This window comes from Macaca nemestrina, chromosome 12 (genome assembly GCF_043159975.1).
Source record: "Macaca nemestrina isolate mMacNem1 chromosome 12, mMacNem.hap1, whole genome shotgun sequence".
In the NCBI taxonomy this organism is placed as follows: Eukaryota; Metazoa; Chordata; class Mammalia; order Primates; family Cercopithecidae; genus Macaca; species Macaca nemestrina.
The window spans coordinates 54,326,217-54,351,244 of NC_092136.1; the positions used below are offsets into that span (position 1 = coordinate 54,326,217).

Sequence of the window (25,028 nt, forward strand, 5' to 3'; positions counted from 1 at the left end):
GAAAAGGACAGCCTAAAGAAAAAGAAGGGCCAGGTGCGATGGCTCGTGCTTGTAATCCCAGCACTTCGGGAGGCTAAGGCGAGTGGATCACTTGAGGTCAAGAGTTCGAGACCAGCCTGGCCAATGTGGTGAAACCCCACCACTACTAAAAAAATAAAAATTAAAAAAATAAAAAAATTATCTGAGTATAGTGGCAGGAGCCTGTAATCCCAGCTACTAGGGAGGCTGAGGTGGGAGGATCACTTGGATCCAGGAAGTGGAGGTTGCAGTGAGCTGAGATCATGCCACTGCACTCTAGCCTAGGTGACAGAGCAAGACTCCGTCGCAAAAAAAAAAAAAAAAAAAAAGGAAAGACTTCTTTGCCACAGCCACACACTGAATGTACTGAGAGCCAAGACCAGGAAGCCCTTCCTCTACAGCTGTGATTCTCAGAGTGGGGACCGTGGACCAGCAGACTTAGCATCCTCTCATAACTTGCTAGAAATGCACAGTCTCAGACCTCCCCTCAGACTGCTGAATGAGAAAGTCTGGGGTGGGACCCCGTGATCTGTAATCTAACTGCCCTCTGGGTGAAGTCTGATGCTTGCTGCTATTCCTACAGCACCCCGCTTCCCATTAAGACCAGAAGAAAGAAACTGGAAACAGGCAGGCTTCCTGGGAGAGGCTGTTTGAGACAGGGGAGCACGTGATAGAGTAATATTACACAAGAAAGGCACACGCAATTTTTGCAGCTTCATTCAGGCTGCAGGTTTCCCAAAGCAAGGACTCTTGCAGCAGGGCCTTGAAAGGAGTCACGGCTGCAGCAGGCGTCTGGCATTGTTCTGGGCTACAGGCTGTCCTACTGGCAAAGGGCCACACTGCTTTCTCTCTGTCCGGCCCAGCTGTTCCCATCTGCGTGTCTGTGTCAGGGGAGCATGCCTCTTTAACAATAGCAGGGTTGGTCTGGCTTGTTCATTCCAGTAGATTGATGTGTGGAAACACTGGGAACACTGTTTTATGTGTGAACAGTGTAGTGTATATTTAGAAGTCCGGGTGTCAGCTCCAGGCTGTCAGCTCGGTGGCAGGTGGGGGAGGGGGATAATGGTATGTGTTTCAGAGTTTATTATATCTCTCCTAGGCAGAATTCTAGCTTTAAAGGATTGTTTTAAAGTAGCAAGTAATGGCACATATAAATTCTGGTTCCTAAGATACAGACATTTGTCACTCTCTAAAATGAGTTTTTTTTACATGTACTTCATATAGTTGGCATTGAGTGTAAAAACTTGACCCTTTAATAGCAGCTTTCATTCTGCATAGTTTCTAATCAAGGCTATTTCCACTTCTGTGAGTGTGTGTGCACACGCCGAGCCCTGCTGCTCCTACCTGCACCAGCCATCCCAGCTGCGTACTCAGACACACCCAGGCCCAGAAGTCCCCCTTGCAGGGGAAGAAAGACACAGCAGCGCCAGCCCGTCAGGAGTGGAGTAGGATTTTTCTGACTGAGAGAGATCATCCTGTAATATCTGGACTAAGCTTGCAGAGTCAGATGTCTTCCTGTCCTTTGCCTGCCATGTCAGCCCAGACTGGACTGACTCTGGTCTTTTGCTGGCACCCACCACCCTTCCTGAGTCTAGCCCACGTAGCTGGAGTTGCCTTCCCTAACTCTTGCCAGTAGCTCCCAGGGTGCACGGCCAAATTCCTCTATCCCTGGCTGTCTTAATCCGTTTCGCATTGCTATAAAAGAATACTTGAGACTGGGTAGTTTATAAAGAAAAACAATTTTAACATTTTTTCTCAGAGCGTTCTGTATCCCCCTCCCCGAATGAAAGCAACAACAAACTACTGATAGAACTGTCACTTTAGGGAGTTTTGAAAGCCACACTTAGAGTAGCCAGATACCAACACCTAAGTCCAAAGAACAGTAGCAGGAAGCCAGTTGGACACTGTAATGGTTCCGTCTGTGTGGATCAGGAAGAAACAGGGAGGCAGGAGGGCGACTGCCTCAGTCCCTGACTTGCACCATCTAGGGCTCTCCTTTCTTCCTCATTAGTGAGTGCATGAGGGAGGAAAGGCCAAAAGGCCTTCAAAGTCAGGGAGGAGTAAGGCAGAGATAAGGGCCCTCCACAGCTCATGGCCACCTGCAGCCCTCAGGTGCGCTGCACCTTTGGAGAACCTGGATGACAGCCCCGTCCAGATTGTACAGGGTATGTTCACACTCAGTGAGTGTTGGGGTGGACAGAGCCATTTTGCTCAGAGTAGTGTTGGACATGGTAGGCTCTTTACAAATGTTAGCTATTGGTATTTTGCCTCACTATAACCCTGTGAATGAAGTATTAGAATCTCTTTTTAATAGATGGGAAAAGCCACACGATGATTGGACTCTTGCTATGGCAGCAGAATAATGGTTCCCCAAAGATATACACATCCTAATCCCTGGAACCTGTGAATATGTTACCTTACATGGCAAAAGGGAACTAAGGTTGCATATGGAATTAAGGTTGTGAATTCAGCTGACTTTTAAAGACGGAGAGTAGCCTGGATTGCCTGGATTGCCCAGGTGGGCCTAATGCAACTATAGGGGTCCTTGAATGTGGCAGAGGGGGCTGAAGAGAAGATCAGAGTGCTGCAATGTGGGATGGACTTGGCCCACTGTGGTGGACTTTGAAGATGGAGGAAGGGGCCATGAGCCAAGGGATGCAGGCAGCCTCTGGAAACTGGGAAGGGCATGGAAACAGAATCTCTCCTCCAGAGCTTCCAGAAAGGAGCATGGTCCTCCCAACACCTCGATTTTAGCACGGTGAGACCCCATCAGATTCTTACTTTCACAACTGTAAGATAGTACATTTGCATTGTCAAGCTACTAAGTTTGTGGTTGTTTGCTACAGTGCCATAGGAAACTATTAACACACTTTACCACATATCTGATGGTTTGCTAAGCACTTTCCTGGTGTCCATCATCTCACTTAATCTTTGCAACAAGCTTAGACATAGAAATTATTATCCCCATTCAACAGATGAGCAAGCTGAGCTTCAGAGAGGTTTAAGAGCTTGATGAGGGTCACATAGCCAATCTAAGGCAGATCTGCCTCCAGAGCTCCTCAGTCTGGTGGGCTCAGACCCTAATGGAGTCTACACTCGACCTTGCAGTGGGGCATCTCTCTGGATGGCAGACCCCACCCTACTTTGGGCTGAGGCATCCTGAAGAAGCCTCTCTTCTTCCCTGCAACACTGTTCAGGTGCCAGAGGAAGCCATCCTGGATTTGCCTTTGCCATGCTGAATAACGTCCTCGTGCAGAGGATTTTAATGGTGTTGGACCTGAGACTGTCAGGGCTCCTTCCTCCTGATTAGTTCCAAGCTCTTTGCTGTCAGATTCCACTTTGTTCTTTTGGCAGCTCTGAGGATTCCAGGGAGAGAAAGCCTAATTGTGGGGGCCATTGGCAAAAGACCTTTGGCTCATGTTTGAATGCAACTCTAGAAACAGAGAAGAAGGGAAGCCCTCCACTCAACAGAATAGTGCATTTACTTACCATTATTCGGGCGCTTGACATATTAAAGGATGCTTTCTAAAATCTGAAAATTGTTCTTTGGGAGCCTAATCACAAGCAGAGGCATAACATCTTGCTTTGCTGGATGTAAGAAGAGTACCGCTATGATGTGCCGAAGTGCCCCTTCTCTCTCAAGTAAAACACAAACACTGGCTCCACCTTACAGAAGAGAAACAGGGCCCAGGGAGCTGGGGATTTGCCCAGTGTTGGAGATGAGGGTAGGCTGAGGCTTCCTGTCTCCCAGACCAGCCGGCTTTCCACAGGTCTCAGTGCCTGGCTTTGGCTGGGACCAGGCACAAAGGCTGCGATTTGGATCTCAAGGCTGAGTGTTTGGAAGACGGGGGAGGGCAGGTCCGCCGGCTGTGAAGGCGACACAGCAGATGGCAAGCTGAAGGCAGCCGAAGCTGAACGCTGTTGTTCCGGCTGTTTGTGATGTGACCCCTCTGCGTGGCGGTGTGAGTCCTGCCCTCATTAGCAGTGCTCGGGTGAACTGGGCTTTGATGCTCTGCAAGCATGGTCTGGGCTTCTCGGGCAAGGCCCAAGCATCAAGCTCTTTAGTGGGAATAATGGTGACTTCTCACCATTGGAAGTCAGCGGGCAGGAGTTTACTGAAAGCCGACAAGAGAAATGTACATTTCTGAACATTCAATTAGCCCTCTTCTTTTTAACCCAAAATAAAGCATGCAACAAGGTACTGCAGGAGTGGAAGAAAAGTTTTTTGAAAAATCATTGAATTGTACATTTAAAATGGGTGAGTTTTATGGTATATAAATTATACCTCAATAAAGCTGTTTTTAAAGTGAGGAGTGGAAAAAAAGGAAAACATTCTTTATGAATTCTTATCTGGGATATTCAGCAATGCTTGCTGCATTATTTGATGCTTAGCCTTCGTCTTTCCCAAAGCCGACTTCACAGTGACTGTTTATAGCAGCCTGACAGTCTGTTTTCATCTTGCAAGTGAAGAAAGCGAAGGCTTGAAGGGACTCTGGGTCTTTCCTAAAGGGAGGGAATAGCAGACCCAGAAGTGGGGTGAGAAGGGGTCCCCAGTACACTCTGGGAGGAGGACCAGGAGACAGGACCAACTGGGTCTGCACCCCAAGTGCACTTCAGACACAGAGGGTCTCAGGGCCCACGGCAGGCAGATACCTGGCACCCCAACCTGCCTGTCCTAGTTTCTCCTGCCTCCTTTCACTGGGTTCTAGATCTCATCACCAAACAACCAGAGCTTTGCTATGAGCATGGCCTGAGGGCGGAAACAGAAATAGCAGTGGCTACAGAACTGGCTGCAGGGCAAAAGCTAGCCCCCCGTCCCCATCCACCCTCAAAGCCTTCTCAGCGATCCCCTCTCCCTGAGAGAGGGACACACAGTAAACAGAGTAAACCACAAGAAACAAGAAGGCTCCAGTGGTTTCCTGGGAACACCTCCCTAAAGGTGCTCAAACCGAGGGACAAGAAGCAGAGCTGCTGCTTCCAGAGAGTGCACAGACCAGCTTGGGCAGCAGGCCAGGGGTCCTCAGCCAGGTGAGCTGCGTCCTGGGTGCCTCTGTCTGCCCCTTGGCAGGACTTGACCATTCCTGTGGCCCAACCTTGAGGTGGGAGCCCTAAACCACTTTGACCTCCAGCAGCAACCATGCCATTTGACTCCTCTGATTCCCTTGTCCTCCAATCCAAGGAGCAGATATGAGTACTAGATTCTTGCCTAGGAAGAGGTCTGGGCTACAGCCTCTCCTGCAGTTCCTCCAAAAAGCCACCAGCTCCTCAGAATTTCTATCTCCAGCAATGGCAAGAGCTGGCAAAATGACTCAGCTTCAGCAGAAGCGGATCTCCAGGGATCTGGTCCTAAAAGTTGAGGCAGTCCAGCCTAGACAGGGCTGGGCAGCATTACAATACCGCTTTCACTCTGAAGCCCATTTCCTCTCCATTCCATTGTGCAATCTCAGTACCACTACAGTCTTGGAGCACGAGCCAGTGGGGCCAGCACTTTGTTTGGGCTGCCCGCTGAAGCAGAACTCTTCATGCAGGAATTCCTACTTTCAGCATCAGTGGCTTCAGGAACCTCAAAAGCCTTGGCAGGGCCTCCAGATGTGCTCCTCTTGCTTGGCCAATTACCCCATGCACAACGCTCAGAGCTGTGGCTTTTGTTGCATTCATTGCTCAAAGCTTTGCAAGCTCTTTCCTGCCCCACTTCCCACCTGTCTCCGTGAATTAGCATGGACCTGCCAGGATGTATCTGTAAGCTCCACTCTTATCAATGGGCTGTGTGTCAGGCACTGTGGGCATATCACTGAGACCACATTATGACATTTCCCAGGTGCCCTATGTGATCGTTGGTAGAACTTTATGAAAAACAGGTCATGCACAATAAGGACTGGGCATGACCGTGGGGAAGCAAATGACCTGAGTGAGTGGGTCTCCGGAAACCCATCACTCTCATTCACAGGGGCCCACCTAGGAAGGACTCAAGCAAGTGGTAGTCAAAATATACTTGGCACACAACTGGCAAGGGACAGTACTAACCAATTGACAGGAATGCTCAACACCGCCTAGAACAGGGTCCTAGGGCTCTTGGCTGGGTCTTTGAGTTGCCGATTGGTGAAAAGAACTGCAGCGTTCCAAGAAAAGGGCCAGAGCACCTGGGGTTGCAGGCGGGCCCCGGAGGTATTCTAGGCGGCAGCTGTTTGCTACCGCTAGGAAGGTATTTCAATAGTTTAACAACTAGTATGAACCAGTACAGACCAAGTGAATAGCCTCCTGGGGACTAAAGTTTCTCCAGTCCTCAAGTCAGACAACACATCTTGGTGCATTAATTTGCAGGTAGGGCTGTGGTCAGGGCTGTGAGCTCAGGATAAGCCCCTTAACGTCTCCAGCTGCAGTTTTCTCTCATCTATGATGGGATTGATTAAACATACATTCTAGGAGAGGTAGGGGCAGTCCAGTGGAATTGGGGTACACTGGACTAGGGAATCAGCTCCAGGGATAAAGCTTTTAGAGCAGACACCCAAGATCAGCCTGCAGTTGGACCCCAAATAATGCACTTGCCATTCTGTGCTTTGTTTGTGTTGTTTGAGACAGGGTCTTGCTCTGTTAGGCTGGAGTGCAGTGACAAAGCTCACTGCAGCCTCGACCTCTTGGGCTCAAGTGATCCTCCTGCCTCAACCTCCTGAGTAGCTGGGGCTACAGGCGTACACCACCATGCTCGGCTAATTTTTGTATCTTTAGTAGAGATGGGGTTTCTGCATGTTACCCAGGCTGATCTTAAACTCCTGGGCTCAAGCAATATGCCCACCTTGGCCTCCCAAAGTGCCAGGTTTACAGGCATGAGTCACTGCACCCAGTGCCACTTTAGAGAGTACCTTTTTGTGATGCTTACCATGCTGGACTTTGGGACGCTTGCTTGTAGGTTCAGAAACTATTTCCAAATAATAACGCTAATCCCAAGGCTTTCAGTCTTGCAGTCTTCACTGTGGTTCTTCTTGTCCCCCTCCATGGGCTACCCTCAGCCTGCTGAGGCTCTGGATGCTCCGGGTCTGGCTTCTTGGTTTCAGATCTGTACAGCCACCTGTCCAGCAGCCTTGAGCCCCACAGACTGCTCTTTCCTCCTTCTGCATCCTGGTTCTTGTTGGCCTCTACTTTGGGGTGTACTGCCCTGGAGTGAGCTTGAGGATCACACTTATTCTTCAATTCAAGCATCCTTTCCTTTAGGAAGCCTTCCCTCTGCCCCATTTCCCCTCACCTACAGATACCCAATGGCATCTTATACACCCTTGATCAGAGCATTGATTACATTCTCTATGTGTTTGCTTTTCCCACTAAGTTGGATGCTATATGAGGATAGGGAACACATCTGAGTAATCTTAATATTTCAGTACCCAAGTAGTAAGCTTGGCATAGAATAAACTTGCTTAAATATTCATTGCTTAGCTGATAAAAGGGGCTAACACCCTTTGTGGGCAAAGCTGACAGTGAGTTCCAAGGCCCGGCAAACAAGGGAAGCACAGCCATCATGGAGCCTCTCTGAATAGGGCTGGCCAAACTGCAGCTCCCTGCACCCTGGGGATGAGCAGGAATGACTGCTCGCTGGGTCCCTCAGGGAGAATTTCAATGTCAACAATGAGGAAGGAGTCAGCCTGTTTGCCTGTTAATGTCAGAAATGTCATGCTTTGCACTGACCCATCAACTGTACCTTTCTCTTCAAGGGTAGAGTGATTAGTGTCCTCTGGAGGGAATCCTCCCTTCAGGGCTTGATGGTGAGGATTTCTGTAACAAGCACCTTGGAGACTGAGGAGACTCAGGACGGAAGACAGGTATCAACATGTCTGCCAGAGCTCTGGGGACACCGCGGGCTGGGTTTCAAGGAAGGATGAGAACTCCTGGCCTGATTCCCCGGCTCTCTGTGGCTCTGTGGTTTGAGCTGGACACTTCCTGAGGGCATCTTAGGTCAGTTTTCTAGAGTCTCTGGGTCTTTCCACCTCATTGCCCTTTGTGCCTGGGTTTCTGGGAGGAGGGATTTTTGGACCCTTTAGTGGAGTCTTTTTGATTCTGAGCCTTTCTTGGTGAGATTTGAAAGAGAGACAGAGAGGGGCAAGAAGAAGACACAGCTTCCTTCTCTCCCTGCCTCCCTCTTTATCTTCCTTCTCCCTATATTTTGGGGTAATTACTCCGTGCACAGTCCTATTCTGGATGCTTGGGAGAGAAGCCCAGTCATTCTCCAGTATAAGAAATTTACAGAGGAGTCCTGGGAGAGCAGTGGAGATTGCTTACCACTGACCATATTTTGTGGAACTACCTGAAAAGCTCTTAAGTGTGCCCTGTCAGTCTGTGTAACTGTGCACAATCATTTGCTTAAGTGAACTGGGGAGGAATTAACCACACACAGCTGGAATTTGCCCTGGCCATACCTTCACTGGCTTTGTGCTCCTACCTGCTGGCACAGGACTGCAGTCCCCTTTCCACTCCCTCTGAAAGTTTTGGGGAATCTCTAGTAGGCAGGAGGCTGTCTGACTCCCACCACGACCCACTGCTAATGCCCTGTTCGTTCATTTTACTGGTATTGGTTGAGCACCTACTAGGTGCCAGATGCTGTTCTGAGTCTGAGGGACTCAACAGAGAACAAAGCAAATCCCTGACCTCACAGAGCCATGTTCTGGTCAGGGAAACAAACAACAAGCAAAATGAATGGAGACTGTATTAGTCTGTTCTCATGCTGCTGAAAAAGACATAAATGAGACTGGGTAATTTATAAAGAAAAGGAGGCTTAATGAACTCACAGTTCCACAAAGCTGGGGAGGCCTCACAACCATGGTGGAAGGTGAAGGAGGAGCAAAAGCATGTCTTACATGGTGACAGAGAAGAGAGTGTGTGCAGGGAAGCTCCCCTTTATAAAACCATCAGATCTCTTGAGGCTTATTCACTATCATGAGAACAGCACGGGAAAGACCTACTCCCAGAATTCAACTACCTCCACCAGGTCCCTCCCACAACATATGGGAATTATGGGAGCTACAATTCAACATGAGATTTGGGTGGGGACACAGCCAAACCATATCACAGACTATATATGTAAAAACTGGGAAGAGGGCTGGATGTTCAGGATAGGGCTTGCTGAGAAAGCGACTTTTGAGTAAAGACATAGAAGTGAGGGAACTGGCCAGAAGCATGTGCAGGGAAATGCTGGAGCTGAGGCACCCAGGTGAGATGTGCCTGGTGAGTCTGATGAGTGGCCCGTGTGGCTGGAAAGGAGAAAACCAGGGGCAGAGATGGGATGTGAGTGCTGGGCCTTGCAGGCGTTTAACAAGAAGGCGCTGGAGGCCCTTGGAGGGTTCTGATCAGAGAAGGACATGGCATGGTAATGTTTCCCCTGGCCCAGGGGTCTCCTCAGGCCCCACTGGGGGCTCCCCAACCTACCCTAATCACATCATTCCTTTCCTTCCGCCTTCCCTGACTCAAGCACTGCTTGGGCCCCAAGCATGGCTGTCTGGTGAAGCAGCCCCTTCACTTTCCCTTTCATCCTATTTCTCCTTGGGGCCCAGACAAGCACTCAGGGCTGGGTGAGGGCAGGGGGTGAGTAACAGCTTCTGTGTTGTGCTCGGAATCCTCCAAATACTCTCTTCCACACGCTCTGGCTTTGCAGCTCACAGAGTTCATTGTGCCCTGCTCAATCTCTGCCTTGAATGGGCCCTCCTGGGGAGTCCTCAGTCCCTGGAGATGTGCTTCTCTTAAGTCACCTCATCAGTTGGTCAGACATGCCCAGGTAGGTCTGAATCTTTGCAGGGGCTTCTGCCGGAGTCCACTCCTGGAAGGTGCCTCATCCCTAGATGTCAGACATCAGAGGGTCTGAGTATCACCAGATGTGCCAGACACCCCAGGACCCCTGTGGAGGACCCAGCCCAGACACTTCTCCGAGGCCTCTTTGCCTATCCCCCTTATGTCAAAGATGATCCCCTTTGCTGGATGACCATATAGGCCTGCTTTCTCACTGGAGACAGGAGTGGAGTCTAGGTCTGGTTAAGCATAGACCACTTGTCTGTGGACATGGAGAGCCTTCATGTGGGGCTGGATGGCATCAGCATCTTCCAGAGCTGGAGACCTTGGCAAGGTCACCTTCCCATCTGAACTCCAGCGGTCCGATAGGGCTGTGGGCTTCGTGGGGGCTTCAGCAATGTTTATGGAGAGCTTACTATGTGCCAGGCACTGTGCCAGGCTCCTTACCTGGCCATCTCATTTATCCTCACAAATGTTCCGTGAGGAAGGCACTATTATTATCAACCCCATTTTCCAGAAGACGAAACTGAGGCTCGGTGAGGTGGACCAAACTGGCAAATGGTAGAGCTGGAGGATAAACACTAGGATTCTGACTCCACAGCCAGTGTTCTTAACCAATTCTTTGGAAGTAAAGAAAAATTAAATAGAGTTCAGAGAGGTAAGGCCTCCTTACCTGAGGAGAGTCAACTCTAAGGTACAGGGCAGACAGGGCTGGGGAAAGGTTCAGAGGTGGCACACTTTTCTTTTTCTTTTTTTTTTTTTAAAGAATCAGATAGTGTTTTCAGATTCTCAGGTCATATCTTCTCTGTCATACATACTCAACTCTGCTCTTCAGCTCCAAAGAGAATATGTTAACAAGTGGATGTGACTGTGTTCTAATAAAACTTTATTTACAAAAACAAGTGGTGGCCCTTGGACCATGGTTTGCCACTCCTGGTGTAGAGAAAAGAATGTGGAGTTTGGAGGAGCCAGGCCTTTATTCGATGTCACTGACACACTGGGTGGCCTTGGATTAGACATGTAACCTTTTCACTTTTGGTTTCATCATGTCTAATCACTATGGGTTACTTATTAACTGATGTATTTTGAAATGATTGATTGAGTCCCTTTTAAGAAGCAGTTACTGTGCTAGGAGCTGGCAGTCCAGCAGGGATCAAGTCAGATGTGGTCCTGCTCTGTGGAGTTGCACCAGTGAGGAGGAAGAGAGGCAACATTCGATAAGGAAATAACCTATCGTGGTGCTTGACTCTTGGCAGAAATCCAACAAATATTACATCTTTCCTGTTGTAGGCCCCCCACCTCATCTTTCAGGACTCACTGGCTTTGAGTTTGTCATCATTCTTGCCCATACTGAGTGACAAGGTAGGAGCATGTGGTGTCACCAGGACTTTAATATGTTTATAACATATTATTATGCAATGCAGGCCTAATTTTGGATCATAATTTTCCATTAACCGATCTCATTTTACTTGGTAATATCCATTTAGGTATTCGAGAGCAATAAAACTACATTTCTTTTAAATATTACATGATTCAGTTGGTTCACTGATTTAGATTTTTACTACCCCCCATTCCAAACGAATGAGTCATACATCTTTTTAGAGATAACAAGGACCTTCAAGATCATGCATGCTTATGCTACCCTTCAAGCATGCCTAGTAGGGGAGAAGAATGAGCAAGTTCGGGGATGGAGCTTTGTGCAGGCCGCTGCAATCCTGACAATGCTGTGTCTTAGAAGTGTTTGCATAGTTTGCATTTTATTCTTCAATGTATCCTAATCTGTTTAATTTTCTGACTTTGCTTTTACGTTTTTAAGGAAAATTAGTCACCGAGATGGTATGCCATGTTTGTCTTTGTACTTCACGTACGTTAGCAGCCCATTGCCATATAGAGGCTGTATAGCATAGTTGGGGGACCACTGCCTGGGGAGAGTCTTCCCAGGATTGAAATCCAGCTACTGCACTTCCTTCTGTGTGAACCTGGGCAAGTTTTTTATTCTCTCTGTGCCTCACTTTCTTTATATATAAAATGAAGATGACAACAATTCCTACCCTATAGGGTGAGATGAGTTGATAAGAGAAAATGCTGGCTCATGGTAGGAGTGAGCACTCAGCGAGTGTTAGCTCTGATGGTTATCCCAGGAGTTACAGGGGTGTCCCATTTAGAGGACGTGGCCTGGAGAGGTACCTTATGCATGTGCACCCAGTGAGTTCAGCACCTGGGAGTTCGTTTACAGATCTTTTTGCATCTCGCACACTGAGATTTCTGGCATCTCTGCTTTCAGGATCATGGGCTTGCTAAGTCCCCTTCTACTCTTGATGGCATCTGCCTGCTTCCGGTGATGGAGGCTTCCTGCCACTGGAGCACCCCTTCCATGGTAGGAGGAGCCTGTGTTTTGGAAGGCTCTCCCTTTTGTTTCCAGGCAGTCTCCTCTCTTCCAGATGGGTTTTCAGGAGAGCATCACGAGTGGAGGTGGCAGTTGATAGCCCCAAGCTCTCCAGCCTGGAAGACCTCAGAATGCTAACCCCTTGCCCATCTCCAGCCTGTACCTAGGTGCGCCATGCACCCATTGGCTCCATACAGGCCAACGACGGGATGTGGGCAGGTGTCCCAAGCCTGCCTCTCCTGCCTGTCTCTCCTGTCCCTGACCCGCTTCTGTTTTTTCTGGTCGCTGTCTCATTCCAGGCTCCTGGCTCCATCTCTTACTTCCCTCATGAATTTGTGAGCATGGAAGGCCCTGTCCAGTGGGCTTGCCATCTCTGTCCAATTTCTCTGATTTCTGACCTCAAATGATTCACCTGATGACCTGTCCCAGGGAACTAATTCCAAAGTCCTGGACTATCAGTCTATGTCCTGGCAAGATCTCTTTTAGCTCCCATAAAAGAGAGATTTCAATAACCCTCCCTTGCTATAATAACCCTAACTGCCATTGGCTGTGCACTTGTTCTGAGACATAAACTGATCTAAATGCTTTATACACTTTATTTAATGGAATCCTCACAATCTCTGGAGGGTGGTTGGGTATTATCATCTCCGCATTCTAGGTGGGAGAATTTGGGCCTTGGGAGGTTGACTGTGCTATGGTCACGTAGCCAGTATGTGGTGGAGCAGAGACTGGATTCCATGACGGTGTGACTTCAAAGTCTCTGCTCTTACCGTTAGTGATGCCCCTCCATTTTTCTGGGACGTTCCTGGGAAACCACGCGCTGGCCTTGAGCTGCCTCCACCAAGTCCACCAGGGCTCCCATGAGCGGGGCCCAGAACGTAGGGCAGGCTGGGTGTGGCTTGACTGTCACCTGTGTCATGGATCCACTATTCTGGTGGGCAGTGTCTAGAAGCAGCAGGAGGCAGTCTGGCTGGGGTGCTGATAGTCAGGCGAATGTCACATGGTGCACCAGGCAACTCACTGCAGGACCAGACGGTGAAGAGAGAGGGAGAAGGACTGGCAAGAACTGGGTGGAGGAGTAGACTCCCAGCTTGGGTGCCTCAATGTGGGGTGGGCTCAGGAATTGCAGGAAGTGGGGGTACAAGCTAGGGACAGAGAAGCAGATGCCCAGTTTGAGGGCTGGGGCCAACATCTCTGGCAGGGAGGCAGACTGGGGAAAAAGGGGGTTCTGACTTGAAGCCATGGGGCATCAGGGTCACATCCATTAGCTTCTCAGCAGACCTTGTCAGGTGTATTTCTCGATCTCCTGTGCCTGGTGGTTGTGGGTTAGATGAATGCATGGATTCGTGGATGAATGGGTCTTTGGAAAGCATGAAAACCCAAGTCAGCCCCGACCCCTGAAAGAAGGGGCTAAGATTGTTTTACCAAAGGCTGCTTGTGAGGAAGCGAAAGGGATTGTCATGGCACATGCAGGGGTGCACTCTGACCCACTGTGTCCTGTTCCTTCTTTCTCCAGAGGCTCCTGCCAAGCCTGAGGAGGCAGAGGCCGAGCCCTTCACAGACTCCTCTCTGTTTGCACACTGGGGCCAGGAGCTCAGCCCCGAAGGCCGGCGCGTGGCCCTGAAGCAGTTCCAGTACTACGGCTACAATGCCTACCTCAGCGACCGCCTGCCCCTGGACCGACCCCTGCCTGACCTCAGACCCAGTGGGTGAGCAGAGTCAGTGACCGGGACCTTGTCGACCTGCCTGTGGGGAGATGGGGTCCCCAGAGTGCTGGGAACAGAGCCAGGACTGGGCACCTGGATTCCTGGGTCCCTTTCCTGCTTAAACCAGGGCCTGTCCCCTTGGCTTGCATTAGGCAAGTCACTCTCCTCTTCCCTCAGCCTCAGTTTCTCCATTAGCTGAGTAGGGGCAAAGCTTTCTTCCAGTAGAGATTTTGAGGATTAACAACTTAATTTACTCCTTAAGGGCACAACAGTCATCTCACATTCCTGTTAATATGTCATTTTAACCCAATTAGTTGCATTTTTATGAATAATCTTTTTTTCTGTAAATTAGTTTTTAAAGTACATCCGTCTTGCGGGGCTAACAAGTCGTTACATCTAACAGACAAGTCTGTCTTGACTTCTCTCTTTGTTACAGAAGGATGTTCCTTTAAGGTTCAGTGAGAATTCTTATTACTCCCAATTATTAAAAATACGGGCACGTACCTCAGCTGAGAAAATCTCATTAATTTTTGTGAGCTCCCCCCACAGTGTTTCCCCCTCTTTCTCCTCATTTTTACATTTTATTTTTTAAAGCTGCAAACCATGGTGAGCTTATATCTGGAGTCTTGGAGAAAGGTCTTGCTGCTGGGTTTGCAGACTGTGTTCTTTTAGGGAGAAGATCCAGTTCAGCTCCACAGATATTCATTGAACACCTGCTATATACTGTATACTTGAGTATGGTTGGTTGTGGCTCAGAGAGAGCTGGACTGGGCTAGGATGAAAGAGCAGCTGAGGATGTCCAAAGGGAGAGAAGAATATGCTTTCACTTGCAGGTCATTTATTACGCACTTCTGTGCCAGCATAATCTAGGTACAGGGATGATACGGTTTGGCTGTGTCTCCACCCAAATCTCATCTTGGATTGTGGTTCCCATAATCCCCACATGTTGTGGGAGGGACCAGGTAGGAGGTAACTGAATCATGGGGATAGTTTCCCCCATACTGTTCCCACGATAGTGAGTAAGTTCTCGTGAGATCTGATGGTTTTATAAGCATCTGGCATTTTCCCTGCTGGCTCTCATTCTCTCTCCTGCCACCCTGTGAAGAGGTGCCTTCCACCATGATTGTAAGTTTCCTGAGGCCTCCCAGACATGTGGAACTGTGAGTCAATTGAAGCTCTTTCCTTTATAAATGACCCAGTCAGAGGTATTTCTTCATAGCAGCATGAGAATGGACTAACACAAGGGACAAAGCAGTGAACAAAGCATACAGAAACCCCTGCTTCACAGAGCTGACATTCTAGTTGGGGGGAGACAGAGAGTAAACAAAACAAAGAAGTCAAATATATAGTATGTTAGATGGTGGTGAGTGCTGTGGAGAAATATAAAGTCGGAGAGAGAGACACCTGGGACAAGAGTGGGGAGTTGCAATTTTTCCTGGGTGGTCAGGGAAGACCTCACTAAGAGGTGACATTTGAGCAAAGACCTGGAGGAGAAGAGGAAGCAAGCCACGGAGGTACTGTTGGAGGATGGGGGGAGTACCTTTCAGGCAGAGGAAGTGGCAAGTACAAAGGCCCTGAGGCAGAAGCATGCATGCCATGTCGTGTTTGAAGAAGAGGAAGGAGGCCCCTGTGGCTGAAACGAGGTGTGCAAGGGGGCAGTAGTTGGAGATGAGGCCAGAGGAGCAACAGGAAGCAGATCATTAGGGCAAAGTTTCTCAACCTTGCTGCACATTCTACACATCAGGAGAACCTTAAAAAATAATCCTGATGTGAAGGCCACACCCCAGACCAATTAGATAAGTGTTTCTGGGGGGGCACTCAGCTTCAGTATTGTTTAGAGCTCCTGGGTGATTCCGATGTGCAGTCAAGGTGAATCCCAGGAGAAGGGCTTCATAGGCTTTTGCAAGGAGTGTGGCATTTACTCTGTGAGACAGAGATCCATGGGAAGGGCTTGAGCAGATTAGCAATATGCTCTGATTGTCACTTGCAAAGGTGCCTCTGGCTGCTATGCTGAAAACAGGCTGAAGGGGCAAGGCTGGGAGCATGGAGACCAGTTAGGAGGCTTCCAGGTGAGAGGCGATGGTGGTTTGGACCATGATGGCAGCAGGGGAGGTGCTGAGATGGGGTTGGATTTTGGAAATATCCTGAAGGTGACCTCAGCTAAGTGCCACAGGGCCTCAGTCCGCAGAGGAGCTGCAGAGACCACTCCTGGGGCTGGAGAGGAGCTGGTCTGATGGGGGGAGCACATAGGGGCTCTGGAAAAGGAGTAATCAGAAATAGGGCCCTCTAGTTCCTGCAGGGGACTTGGCCGTGACCTCGGCCAGAAGAAGAGCCATGGACTTTTCGGTCAATCTGATACAAAACACAGGCACAGCTCAATACATATTTGTTCAAAATCAAAGGGAAAATGAAAAGGAAGCCAAGGAAAGGGTAGATTTTACAGATTGTAACCTGGTTATAACAACAACTGGGATTCACACAGTGCTGGACGTGCCAATAGTACCTTCCCATTTGGACCACGTCAACACTGCAGGGAAGGTACACCAGGCAATGGTAGATTCTTCCCATTTGAGTTGAAGAAAACAGAAGAGAAGAAGGAGTGTTGTCTGAGGTCACACAGTAAGATAAGCAGCCGAGCTGAGCCTTGAACCCATGTCTCAGATGCCGGATCGTGGCTTTGACATCGGCCTACCACTGTTTATTTTGACTGTGCACAATGCAGCATTGTGCACAGTAAGAGCCCAGGTGGGAGCCCTTCATCTTTGACGGAGAGAAGTGCCCCACCCACTCTCACCTGTGGGAGGAATTTGCCTGAGAGAGGGAGGAACTTTGAAGGACTTTAGGTGGGCAGAATTCTGCAGTTTTCTCCTGAGCTGCTGGAGAGGAGCAATCGTCCTTATAGAAAGACCTTCCCTCTGCACAGAACTTCACAGTCTGTGGAGCTTCCACACCTCCCCCGTGGCACCAAGCAACTTCTGTCAGCCCCTTTTTCTAGAGAGAAAAACATAATCTCTGATAAAAGGCAGAGCAGAGCCTCCTCGCTCCTCAGGGAGGGCTCTGTGAAAGTGGCTTTAACAACGGAGGGTTCTCTTTGCACATGTACTTGGAAGGCTCTGTCTAGCTCTATTTCAGCTCACGTGCCAGACGCATGCCTAAGATTGGAGAGCTGTTGGTGAACCACACAAAACAAGTATGTGCTTAGGTAAAACAGTGCCTCCCTTTGTCTGTTAATTTCCATAAAAACATCCCTGCCTTGTAACAAGGCCATTGCTTGGCTCATCCTGCTTAATTCATTTTGGAAACATCTTTTCAAAATTTTACTCTTATCCTATTTCAAACGACACTGGCAAACATTTATATAGGACGAGCCATGTTTTCAGGCATATGTTTGTCACTTAATTTATAAGCACTCCTTGAGTCTTCACAGTAAAACCTTCTGAGGTAGGTCCTATGATTAGCCTCCATCTTACAGAAGAGGAAACTGAGGCATGGGGAGATGATATCTCCTGCCCAAGGTCACTAGTGGCGGAGCTGGGGCAGGTGGTCTGGCAACGGAATTTGTGCATGTAACCACTGTCCTACACTGCCTTGAGGCGTCCATTTGTGTCACTCTAATGGGAGCGGCAGGCCCACTTTAGCAATACAGCAGTGAGCATTTACTGATCAGTTTTGGAAGAAGGAAGGTTGGCGTCTACATGTTGGCAAAAACTGTTTTAGTGAACATGAAACCAAGGCTTGTTGCCAAGGCTTAGGATGATGCCTGGGCTCTGGCTAATGTTGAGATTTGGACTGAGAGGGTGGGTCAGCATGTGGAGAGGAAGCCCACAGTCACTGCAGTCTCTGGAAGATTCATGCTGTGTGGCTCTTGCCATAGCCGGAGTCCCTGTGCCTCTTGTGAATTCTGGTTTGCTCTTAGAGACTTCTGTCCCTGCTGCTTGTGTTGTGTACTTTGCTCTTGGTATTCTTGGCTCTACTCTTCCAAATTCTAACCCTGATGTTATTCTTGGCTTCCTTCCTAGATCAGAAAGTGAGTGCTCAGAATCCTGCCCACCCTCCTTTCTCTCACCTCTAGCTAGTCACTTACTTTGTCTCCTTTTTTTCTTGGTGCTGAAAGATGTAATCTGACCCAGCTTGTCATGTGGCTTAGATAGGACCACACTGTGCTCAGTGCCTTATACACAAGACAGGACACAACTAGAAGGAAAAACATCAGTCCAGCCAGTTGCTAGGCCCATTTATTTTTTCATCCAGCCAACATTTACTGAGCACGCATTGTGTGCCAGACACTCAACAAAGCACCAGACGGATATCTCCTGGAGTTTACACTGAGATGGGAACCCAGACAGAGGTGGTGGGAGGGCGAGGTAGTCACAAAGTCTGCTGACCATTTCCCAGGCTCCATGGCAGGGAGGACTTGTCCTCGCAGGCTTTTAGTAAGGCAGGGGCCTGGACGTGATGGCCACAGAAGCCCTGTCCCTCTGGTGCCTCTGTGGCAGGGAGGCAGGGCCTGGAGGGTGGCATCTGCAAGGTACCTCCCTGTACCCACTCCCCTGGATAGAGTTGTTTTAACAGTCCAGACTCTAGAGAGACATCTGGGATCTTTGAACTTTGGGGGTTCCTGGCTTCATGGATAGGCAGAATAATGGCATCCCAAAGATGTCCACATCCTAATCCCCCACACCTATGAATATGTAACAGGCATAGGAAGTGCACCAGTTTTTCCAACCTCATCTACACAAAGAGGGGACAAACTTCCTCAAGGATCCAGACCCCTTGGCTCCTGGAGAAATCAAAATGCCATTCATCCTCCTTGTGGTGTTGCAGCAGCAGTAGAGCAGACCCCTCAGCCATCCAGGTGGGAAGACCTGGGGGAAGCAGGACACTTCAGACTCCTTTGGTGAAGCCTCCCGGACCTCATCCATGGGGGGCCTTGGCCAGGGCTGGGTGGGGGTTCGCTTGCTTCCTTCCTGGTCTGGGAAGATACCTAGTCTCAGGGTTGAAGGGCAGAAAGGTTTCATCCCAGCCTGGCTGGACTCAGCTCCATCCCTCATAGCCCCAACTGCAGGCTCCAGATGTCCTGTGGCTCTCTCTGTGTGCTTCCTCCTGCCTCTCGGTGTCCACCCTCTTTCTCCTTATTGGTAGGCTCTAAAATAATCTAGGAGGGGCAGGAAGAAAAAAATGGAAACATCAAGTTTCAATTAGGGTGTGGACTACAGAGGCGTACACATGTCAAAACTCATTGAACTATACACTGAAGCTCTGTGCATTTTACTGTGTGTAAGTGAAACGTCATTCCTTTTTGAAAAATGGAGATGTGAGAAAATGACTGAGGAAGTCCTTTGCCCAAGGGGTGGAGAGGTAGAGGGAGGGGACATCTTTTGGGAGGTCACTGAGAAGATGGGTGTGAGTTGTGGAGAAGGAGGATGGTGCAGGGTGGAAGTGAGCTAGCCAGTGTGAGATGGTTCGGAAAGGTGGGCTTCCCACCCCAGTGACAGCCAGGCCAGGCAGGTGGCACATGTGTGCTCTCCAGTTCTGCAGCTTTGGCCTCAGACTCATGTCACATTCTTTTCTCCAAGAAGTGGCTGTTTCCAAACAAGGGGCACAGGAAAGTCTAAGGGATCATGGGTGTGGGTAGGAGAAGCGGGGGCTCCGGTCTCAAGCTCCAGGGTTGTGTTTCCATGGCAACTCTATGGCCACCCTCCAAGGCAGCTCAGGGCAAAGACTCTGGCAGGCACTGCCTCCTGCCTCTTGCCAGCAGATCTTCAGAGGCTCCTGAGCCTTATCAATAATGACTTTGCCGTTCTCACCAGTGTCCCCTGAGGTCCATGTCCCTCCCTCCCAGGGGTTAGGATACACTTGCTCTTGGGTTTGACAGGTGGGTTAGGGCTTGGGGTTAGGACATGAGGGGTTGGCAAAGGGGGTCAGAATATGTTCTGCGGCCCTAGGTGGGGGCAACTGGGACAGATCCACACACAGGCTCACAAAAGAGCCCTGGGTCTAGAGCTGGAGATAATCCTTTGTGAGCATCAAAGTGATAAGGAGCAGCACAGGACGGTAGCAAAGAGAGAATACAGCCCAGAGTCGGGGGCACTGGTCTGTCTGGGAGCAGGTGAGGGACCATCTCATGGGGCTGTGAGTGTTCGGTGGGCAAGGTTGTTTTAACAGTCCAGACTCTAGAGAGACATCTGGGATCTTCGAACTTTGGGGGTCCTGGCTTCATGGGTAGGCAGAATAATGGCCTCCCAGAGAGGTCCACATCCTAATCCCCCACACCTGTGAGTATGTAATGTTACACGGCACGGGGGAATTATGGTTGCAGATGGAAGGAAGGTAGCTGATCAGATGGCTTTAAACTGAGGAGGTTTTCCTGGATTCATTGTCTGGGTCCAGTCTAACCACAAGGGCACTTAAAAGTGGAAGAGGTAGGCAAAATATCAACAAGAACTGGCAATTTGAGAGACTTGAGTGGCCACTGATGGCTTTGAAGATGGGAGAGAGTCACAAGGGAAGGAATGTGAGCAGCCTTGAGTTGCTGGAAAAAGCACGAAAATGGGTCTTCCCAAGAGCCTCCAGAAAGGAATGCAGTGCTGCACACCCCAATTCCAGCCCAGCAAGACCTATGTTGGACTTCTGACCTCCAGCACTATGAGATGATAAATTTGTGTTGTTGTAAGCCACCAAGTTTGTAATCATTTGTTACAGCGACAGCATTAGTATTAGGAAACCAGGACAGTATGCAGCCGGATCCTAGAGCCAGAAGGCTCTGTGACTGGTTAATGCTGTCACTATATTAAAGTTCATAACAATAATTTTAAAACAGGGGCGCTGCATTTTCCTTTTGCACTAGGCCCCACAAATTCTGTAGCTGGTCCTGGGGGAGGAGGGAGATAACTCCAGCAGGAGCAGGTAGGCTGTGAGTGCTGGACCGTCCCAGAGTTGCTGCGCATGAGCGAATGACTCACAAGCCGTCACCTGCTCACTTCCTGTGTGCCAGGTTCTGTGCAAACGCTTAACATCCACTTTCCTATTTAACTTCATCCTCACGTGCCTCTGGGGTTGTTATTATTATTCCGATTTTATAAAGGGAATACTGAACATTCACAAGGTTAGGAAACTTGTTCAAATTCTCACAGGTGCTATGTGGCAGAGCCAGTATTTTTATACAGGTCTGATGATTCCAGGACACTACTTTATCACCTTGCCCTGCCCAGCCCTGCCCAGATGAGCTTTTCTAGTTTGGGATCTTGTCTTTGTGGAGGAGACCCAGAGTCCTATGAACAGTGTGTTCTCCATGAAGGCAGCTTAAGGACAAAGGGTTAAAGTAAACATTCTTAATCACGATTTTGCTATTGGGTTGAACATGCTAACTGTACAAACACAGTTAGGGGAAAACACTCTTTAAAGCGCTTTGGAAAAATACTTCTGGTTCTTGTTAATGTTAATTTCATCATGGGCCAAGACTTTGATGTTATTCTTAAAAGAAATATAATCTTGAGCTATACTAATAGAAGTATAATGTTTTAAAAGAGGGAGGTGATAGCTTTGTTCTACTCTGCTGCTCAGATCACAACTGCAGAATTGGATTTTAAGAGATACTGAGAAAGTGAAGTATTTACAGGAGGACAACCCCAAAGAGAAATTGGGTAGCATGACAAACAGGTGAGATTTCTGTTTAGATTATAGAGTAGTAGTTAAAACCTGGTTCCCAGCTTTCCGAGGCCAGTCTCTCATTTATAAGCTGAGTAACAAGCTGCTTAGCCTCTCTGTGCCTTGGTTTTCCCATCTGTAAGTTAGGGATGGTACTGCAAAGTTTGTGTAATGTATGTAGAGCTCATGGGCCACTTCCTGACACATAGGAACTGCTATTTAACTTTTAGTCACTTTTATTATCTGGGTCTCTGATCTGTAAAAGAGAAGACTTGAGTGAACATGATCATGACTTTTATAACCTGAAGGACTGCTATGTGGACATAGAGCACATGGGACAGGACACTGCCCTGGCAGCAGATGAGAGCAGGACCAGACAGGCACTGCAGGACAGGTTACACAGAAGTCCCTGGGGAATGATTTCTCTCCAGTCCCAGAGTTCTGGGCGTCAGAGGCCAAGCCCTGAGCCAGGCTTTGCTAGAGAGCAAAGTTGCCCCATTCTTCCTTAGAACCCATCTTCCCCTGTCCCGGTGGATCTATCAGGACCTGCCTTTCCCTGGCCCAGCGGATCTGCTCTGCCCCACCTTCCTCAGCTGTAGGTGCTATGGGCCTGGCCTGCTCACTGACAAACCCACCACATAGAGAGTCCCTAATGTGACTTTTCCATCAGAGCCAGCTGGCTTTTGTTCCCTGGGTGGCTGTTCATTCAGCCCGGGGATCCCACATTCCACAGATCCCTAAGATGTCTTAGGGACAAATGACATCCCTGCTTCCTGTTGGTTGCTTACATTGTAAATGATTCTCTTCCCTTTTTTCCTATTTTCCATCTACATTTTACATAGCAGAGCCTTTCTCTAAATTGGTAAATTCACCTGAAAGGATGATGGTTGAACTTCTGCCTCTGGATGAAAGTTGGATGTTTTGATGATCACATGTACTTAGCAGTTTACTCATCAGCAATTCCTGCACCAAATTCTTCTCTTAGATGCAGGCCTGCCCGATTTCTCTTGCATTGCAGAACTCCCGGTTTGCAGACGTCCATTGTCTCTTCCATATCTGGGCCAGATGGAGTGTCTTGCCAAGTCTCTGAAGTCCCTGGATATACTTAGTATCCCCACCTTGCCTCCATTATCCTGTTCTTCACCCCTTTGACTTGTGGGATGATCTAGTCTTCTTGCTGCAGTCAGGCAGGGATAAATGTATGACTCAGTGATTCCATTCCCATCAGGTCATGGTGGAATTCCCATCCACAGAGCCCTTATGGACCTGAATTCTTTCTACTGTTCATATGTTCATGTGTTCATTCAGCCCATCACCAGGTGCATTCTAAATTTCTACTCTATGTGGAACTTCATACCCAGTATTAGGGATACCTGATGAGCAAGGCAGACATGGCCCTAACTTTGTGCAGCTTATAGTCTAGTGGAGACACTGACGTTTGTTAAATGATCACATATAAAAACACATTGCAATAGCATGTACACGGCATGAAGGAAAAGCAGAATCTGTGAGAGTCTCACAGGGAACTGGAGTCCATCCAGGAAGGGAATTGGTCTTTCTCTACTGGGTTATGTATGTGTTCTCAGGGAGCAAGGAACCAAACCTATGCAGGTAACCACAGGTGGTTGGGATTTTTTGAAGGCCGATGAAAGCCCACAATCACACAATCAGAAGCCACACAGGCAGGCTCTGGAGGAGGCGGCGTGGTTCAAGACATCCTGGACAGCTCCAGCCTGCATCCTCTTTGCCCCACTTTTGCTGTGTTTCTAACAGTGACTTCATGTCCACGTCTACGGTTCACTCACTGTCACGCCCTTCTTCCTATCCATCATTTCTGCTCTGCTGGGCCTCACTTATCACCTTCTTAGGATCTCCTACATTCAGTCCCTCCATGAGAAAGGCTGGACAGGACCACTGGTCATTCTTTAACATTACGAGATCCAGCTACGCAGAGTTTCTGTGCTAGGCTGCCTCATAGGCCCACAGCTAGCTCTTTGATGGCTATTTGGGGCTCAGGAAATCAGTCACTGGTCCTGTTAATTGTGAGTCAAATGGAGATGCCACACAGCAGAAGACACAGCAGCCTCGGTGTAAGGAGTCACCGGGATTATACATATCGGAGGCAGGAGTGTCACAGGAAGACAGTGTTGGGCTTCAGAGGCTCAGTAGTGTTGATCGTATTTGTCCACATCGTCCTGCTAGATAGAATACAGCCTCTCCATTCTTCATGCACATTTGGCAGCCTGGAAACAACTCCTTCATTTCGCCCCTCCCTCAAGGTCTCTGTGTTGCCAGTGACACAACACCACTGTCTCACAGTCAGCACTTCTGGGTGGGTATGGAAAGGAAGATATGGAAATCATCATTCAGCAGGGTTATGAAGGCAAGCTCTGGAATCAAATGAGCCCAGGTTTAAACCCTGGAAGATAACTTACCATCTCAACTCTATTTCCCTCAACTGTTAAATGGGGGATAATAATGCCATTTACCGTATAGGATTGTGGAAAGGAATACAATGGGGAAAATAGTCAAAACATCTGAACAAGTCTCGGTATGGTTTCTGGCATATGGTAAACAGTAAATGGAAGTTTTTAGTATTATTTCCAAGTATTTTGTATGGGGCAGCAAATACCCTGCAGTCTCTTAGCTTCAGAGGCTATGGGGATGCAGATACCAGCCAGAAGGAGGGACAGTCTTGATTCTTCTCTTGGCCAATGGGAACCATCACACTGCCCTCATCCTCTGGTTTTATTATGTCATGCAATCTGGGAAGTGACAGGCCTGGGAATCTAATCTGGAAAGATCTGGAAGAAGCTAGATGTATCTGAGTAAGGCCAGAGGAGAATCAAGCTAGTCCCATGGGTGCAGGTAGGAGACAGAGGCTGGAGTGAGGCCATGGTGGCCATGAGGGCCAAGAAGAAAGTGCCAATCCTGGGGCCAGACCCTCTCCCTGGGTGTACGTCCCAGGGGGTTAGTGAGCCTGAACCTTTGTGTGCTGACTACAGCTGAGAGGGGAGGGACTCTCCAGGAAAAGCCTGGGGAGAAAGCAGGACCAGGACGATCCCCTCAGAGGAGTGGTTGCTTGGAGTGCCACCGTCTCACTTGCTTTGTCAGGTGGGCCTGGCCTCCACTCCCAGAACCCTAGCATAGCTGGATGCTGTTCCCAGTGCGTCTTGGCAGACAAACCCCAGTTCACAGTCTACTTTGATCTTCATTCTAGAAGGGGCCTGCTCACTCTTCCCATCCCCACCCCCAGGTCAAGCAAGCCTCTATGAACAATTCACTCTGCTAGACTAGGACCTTGCAGACTTGCTGAGGTCAAAGAGGGGAGGGTCTGCCAATCCAAGATGGAGGTGTCCGGCTGTAGCGCATGAGGTCTGGCCACTGCCCTGGGTCTTATCAGGTGGCCGAGAGCTGGGCTTTACCTCACTTATTCCTCCACTGCTTCCCCGCCTCTCATGATTGTACAGCACTGAAGCCCTTGGTGTAAATTTTCCTCATAC

General features: G+C 48.9%; 1 protein-coding gene across 3 annotated transcripts in view; it reads left to right on the forward strand.

The window, feature by feature from the left end:
• LOC105488798 (polypeptide N-acetylgalactosaminyltransferase 18) overlaps positions 1–25,028 on the forward strand; it is a 361,583-nt gene that overhangs the window by 168,600 nt on the left and 167,955 nt on the right. For all 3 annotated transcript variants that reach the window (XM_071075098.1, XM_071075099.1, XM_071075097.1), the window contains exon 2: positions 13,689–13,881. In XM_071075098.1, coding sequence (XP_070931199.1) covers positions 13,689–13,881 — 193 coding nt within the window. The remainder of the gene's footprint in view (positions 1–13,688; positions 13,882–25,028) is intronic.